Here is a 5,874-nt window from a genome sequence, read left to right as displayed (position 1 = left end):
TAAAAAGAGGTGTTTGGGGGGTAACAATGCAGATTGTCCGGGTAGCCATTTGATTACCTGTTCAGGAGTCTTATGGCTTGGGGGTAAAACTGTTGAGAAGCCTTTTTGTCCTAGACTTGCACTCCGGTACCGCTTGCCATGCGGTAGTAGAGAGAACAGTCTATGACTGGGGTGCTGGGGTCTTTGACAATTCTTAGGCCTTCCTCTGACACCGCCTGGTGTAGAGGTCCTGGATGGCAGGCAGCTTAGCCCCAGTGATGTACTGGGCCGTACACACTACCCTCTGTAGGGCCTTGCGGTCGGAGGCCGAGCAGTTGCCGTACCAGCAGTGATGCAACCAATAAGGATGCTCTTGATGTTGCAGCTGTAGAACCTTTTGAGGATCTCAGGACCCATGGCAAATCTTTTTAGTTTCCTGAGGGGGAATAGGCTTTGTCGTGCCCTCTTCACAGCTGTCTTGGTGTGTTTGGACCATTCTAGTTTGTTGTTGATGTGGACACCAAGGAACTTGAAGCTCTCAACCTGCTCCACTACAGCCTCGTCGATGAGAATGGGGGCGTGCTCAGTCCTCCTTTTCCTGTAGTCCACAATAATCTCCTTAGTCTTGGTTACGTTGAGGGAGAGGTTGTTATTCTGGCACCACCAGAAGGATATTGACCCCCGTCAGTAGAGGATGCCTGGTTATTCTTTTAAAGTGCCTTCCTCACCATCTTAAATAAGCATGCCCCAATCAAAAAAATGTAGAACCAGGAACAGATATAGCCCTTGGTTCTCTCCAGACCTGACTGCCCTTGACCAGCACAAAAACATCCTGTGGCGTTCTGCATTAGCATCGAACAGCCCCCGTGATATGCAACTTTTCCGGGAAGTTAGGAACAAATATACACAGGCAGTTAGGAAAGTTAAGGCTAGCTTTTTCAAGCAGAAATTTGTATCCTGTAGCACAAACTTAAAAAAGTTCTGGGACACTGTAAAGTCCACGGAGAATAAGAGCACCTCCTCCCAGCTGCCCACTGCATTGAGGCTAGGAAACACTGTCACCACCGATAAATCCACTATAATTGAGAATTTCAATAAGCATTTTTCTACGGCTGGCCATGCTTTCCACCTGACTACCCCAACCCCGATCAACAGCTCTCCACCCCCCACAGCAACTCGCCCAAACCTCCCCCGCTTCTCCTTCACCCAAATCCAGACAGCTGATGTTCTAAAAGAGCTGCAAATTCTGGACCCCTACAAATCAGCTGGGATAGACAATCTGGACCCTCTCTTTCTATAATGATAATGCCGAAATTGTTGCAACCCCTGTTTACTAGCCTGTTCAACCTCTTTTTCGTATCGTCTGAGATTCCCATAGATTGGAAAGCTGCCACGGTCATCCCCCTCTTCAAAGGGGGAGACACTCTAGACTCAAACTGCTACAGACCTATATCTATTCTACCTTGCCTTTCTAAGGTCTTCGAAAGTCAAGTTAACAAACAGATTACCGACCATTTTGAATCCCACCGTACCTTCTCCGCTATACAATATGGTTTCAGAGCTGATCATGGGTGCACCTCAGCTACGGTCAAGGTACAAAACGATATCATAACCGCCATCGATAAGAGACATTACTGTGCAGCCGTATTCATCGACCTGGCCAAGGCGTTTGACTCTGTCAATCACAACATTCTTATTGGCAGACTCAACAGCCTTGGTTTCTCAAATGACTGCCTCGTCTGGTTCACCAACTACTTCTCAGACAGAGTTCAGTGTGTCAAATCGGAGGGCCTGTTGTCCGGACCTCTGGCAGTCTCTATGGGGGTGCCACAGGGTTCAATACTCGGGCCGACTCTCTTCTCTGTATACATCAATGATGTCGTTCTTGCTGCTGGTGATTCTTTGATCCACCTCTACGCAGACGACACCATTCTGTATACCTCTGGCCCTTCTTTGGACACTGTGTTAACTAACCTCCAGACNATGTGGACACCAAGGAACTTGAAGCTCTCGACCTGCTCCACTACAGCCCCGTCGATGAGAATGGGGGCGTGCTCGGTCCTCTTTTTCCTGTAGTCCACAATAATCTCCTTAGTCTTAGTTACGTTGAGGGATAGGTTGTTATTCTGGCACCACCAGAAGGATATTGACCTCACCCCGTCAGTAGAGGATGCCTGATTATTCTTTTAAAGTGCCTTCCTCACCATCTTAAATAAGCATCCCCCAATCAAAAAATGTAGAACCAGGAACAGATAAAGCCCTTGGTTCTCTCCAGGCCTGACTGCCCTTGACCAGCACAAAAACATCCTGTGGCGTTCTGCATTAGCATCGAACAGCCCCCGTGATATGCAACTTTTCTGGGAAGTTAGGAACAAATATACACAGGCAGTTAGGAAAGTTAAGGCTAGCTTTTTCAAGCAAAAATGTGCATCCTGTGGCACAAACTCCAAAAAGTTCTGGGACACTAAAGTCCACGGAGAATAAGAGCACCTCCTCCCAGCTGCCCACTGCACTGAGGCTAGGAAACACTGTCACCACCGATAAATCCACTATAATTGAGAATTTCAATAAGCATTTCTCTACGTCTGGCCATGCTTTCCACCGGGCGACGTAGCTAGTTGGGAGATCTCTGATTACCCGCACCTGTATCCCATCAGCTATCTGCACACCTGGTCCTGATCATCACCCCTCCACTTCATAAGCTCTGACCTGACATCCATTCCCTGCCGGATCGTTAGCCATGAACAGTATGTTGTGCCAGCGTATCAGCCTCCAGTTTGATAGAGTTTGTTTTGTTGTTTTGTACGTCTTGCTTGCCTTGAACTTACCTCCGTTTGTTCTGTCTACAGTCCTTCACCCGGAACACTCACCCCATTCCTGCCTGGTCGTCGGTGGCTTCTGTTACTCCCTTGGATCTGCCTATTCACTCCCATCAACTCACCTCCGCTGCCCGCTCCGCCACCTGGATCTTTCTACCTCTACGTTTACACTTGTAAATAAATACTCACCTTCGTTCTACTCTCCTTGTCCTGGTCTGCTTCTGGGTTCTACTTTAGAAAACCGTGACAAAAACACCAATTTTTTTTTCATGTCTTTATTGAACACACCTTATAAACATTCACAGTGCATGGCGGAAGAAGTATGTGAACCCTTTGGCAGAAATAACCTCAACCAAACGTTTTCAGGTTACAGTGGGTCTGCTTTACAGCGCCCTCTCTCTCCCACAGAGGGGGAGAGGAATAGAGTTGGACAGTTTTATGACGGTCGTAAATACTTTGCAGAAACTATCCTATCCTACTAGCCTATGGGCTCTGCAGGATGGAGGGGAAAGAAACCTTTTGTTACAAGGACTACAACATAAAAAGTTTGAATAATTATATATTTTTTAATCCAAACCGTTGGAATGGTCAGTGGGTCCTTAAAGAACAATTGTCGGATCAGTTGTTGTTTTGGGAACTCATTAAGGACGGTATAACTACATAACTGTATCTCTGAATGTTTATATTTCCCAGTTATCAGGTTTGCTATAAATGTTGTGGAATTTATAGGATTAAATATGAAACTATTTGTGAGAAGACGAAATGTGATCTTGGCCTTCTAAATGAGAAAATGTTTTTTCATGTAAAGTTTGTCCAGTCAGTAACCACGTCCACGTGAGCACAGACATTATGCCAAACGTAATGGAACGTAATTTTCCCCCAAGTGTTTAAAATGACCCGCTGAAGAACTCTCTATAGACCAGTTATGTGCAGCGCCAGCTGAATACGTTACAAATGGTTAAGAAAACTACAAGAGACCAAGCAGGCCGGACGGTGTGGAACCGGACATAACGAATGGTCAGACTCTGAGACCAGAAAAACGTGGAGCGTGGCTGCATGTTGAAATGGTTAGAAAATGTTGAAACTCTGTCGAAGAAGACTACACAGGAACATCCAGTCTGCAGCTGTTTTAAGTACTTTGGTCTAGTAAACTCGACCGAGAACCATGGGGTGGTACTTTGAAAGATCCATTCAAACGAACATTGGTATGACTGGAAGATTCGTTCTAACAGACACTCCGAGACCAACCTACTACAACTACAAAGGACATGGTGATCTCTGGTGGACAACCAGAGACTTACACAACCAGAGACTTTCTGTCAAATTACTCTCCGTAGATGGATCGAGTGTTTTCAACAGAGAGACAGCAAAGACACGTAAATATGTACAGTGGGGCAAAAAAGTATTTAGTCAGCCACCAATTGTGCAAGTTCTCCCACTTAAAAAGATGAGAGAGGCCTGTAATTTTCATTATAGGTACACTTCAACTATGACAGACAAAATGAGAAAAAAAATNCTGTATTATATTAGACCCGGCCTATATTATACTAGAACTGGCCTTTTTAATATTAGACCTGGTCTGTATTATAATAGACCTGGCCTATATTATACTAGAACTTGCCTGTATAATAATATACCTGGCCTGTAGACCTGGCCTGTATTTTAACAGACCTGGTCTGTATTATAATAGTCCTGGCCTGTACTATTATAGACCTGGCCTGTATTATAATTGTCATGGTCTGTATTATAATAGGACCTGACCTGTATTATACTAGACCTGGCCTGTAGACCTGGCCTGTTTAGAAATAGACCTGGCCTGTATTATACTAGATCTGGCCTGTAGACCTGTCCTGTTTAATAATAGACCTGGCCTTTATAATTCTAGACCGGGCCTGTAGACCTGGCCTGTTTAAAAATAAACCTGGCATGTGTTATAATAGACCTGACCTGTAGACCTGTTCTGTATTATAATAGACCTGGCCTGTATCATAATAGACCTGGCCTGTATTATAATAGACATGACCTGTATTATCATAGACATGACCTGTATTATAATATACCTGGTCTGTATTATAATAGACCTGATCTGTATTATAGTAGGCCTGGTCCGTATTATAATAGACCTGGCCTGTATAATAATAGACATTGCCTGTATTATAATAGACCTGGTCTGTATTATAATAGACCTGGCCTGAATTATACTAGACCTGGCATGTATTATACTAGACCTGGCCTGTAGACCTGACCTGTATTATAATAGACCTGGCCAGAATAATAATAGACCACGCACTCTACACACACGTACACATGGATGTTGTATTGTAGATATGTGGTAGTAGAGTAGTTTAATGTGTTGTAAAAAGTGTTATGAAATGTAATGTCATGTAATATTTTAAATTGCACCTTGGCAAGAAAAAGTATGCGAACCCTTTGGAAATAACTGGATTTCTGCATAAATTGGTCATAAATTGAATGCAAGAAAAATGCAATAATTAGTGTTATTAGTTCAAGGACACTATGTTTGTCTATTGTTGTGACTTAGATAAAGATCATATCAAATTTGACCAATTTATGCTGAAATCCAGGTAATTCCAAAGGGTTCACATAATTTTTTCTTAACACTGTATATAACTGCTTTAATGTTGCTGGACCCCAGGAAGGGGTGTAGCTGCTGTCTTGGCAGGAATGAATGGGAATTCATACTAATCCCCAGGAAGAGTAGCTGCTGACTTGGCAGGAACTAATGGGGATCCGTAATAGACCCCTTACCTTGACTTGAGTTCCAGTGTTGGACAAATTAATTACTTAATTACTACTTTTCTGGAGTTTTTAGATTCCGTCTCTCACAGTTGAAGTGTCTATGATAAAAATTACAGACCTCTACATGCTTTGTAAGTAGGAAAACCTGCAAAATCGGCAGTGTATCAAATACTTGTTCTCCCCACTGTACCTCGATCCCTGCAGAAGGTGAGGAGTCAGACCACGTACCTCGATCCCTGCAGAAGGTGAGGAGTCAGACCAAGTACCTCGATCCCTGCGGAAGGTGAGGAGTCAGACCACGTACCTCGATCCCTGC

General features: G+C 44.0%; 1 protein-coding gene across 1 annotated transcript in view; it reads left to right on the top strand.

Annotated features, from left to right (window-relative positions):
- The window catches only part of LOC139025692 (KICSTOR complex protein SZT2-like), a 99,042-nt gene that overhangs the window by 86,624 nt on the left and 6,544 nt on the right, over positions 1-5,874 (top strand). Inside the window, exon 20 of the mRNA XM_070440857.1 lies at positions 5,763-5,841. Within this exon, the coding sequence (XP_070296958.1) occupies positions 5,763-5,841 (79 nt within the window). The remainder of the gene's footprint in view (positions 1-5,762; positions 5,842-5,874) is intronic.

This window comes from Salvelinus sp. IW2-2015, unplaced genomic scaffold (assembly GCF_002910315.2).
Source record: "Salvelinus sp. IW2-2015 unplaced genomic scaffold, ASM291031v2 Un_scaffold3072, whole genome shotgun sequence".
In the NCBI taxonomy this organism is placed as follows: domain Eukaryota; kingdom Metazoa; phylum Chordata; class Actinopteri; order Salmoniformes; family Salmonidae; genus Salvelinus; species Salvelinus sp. IW2-2015.
Note: the sequence above shows the minus strand (reverse complement) of the source record. Positions and strands in the feature narration are given on the sequence as shown.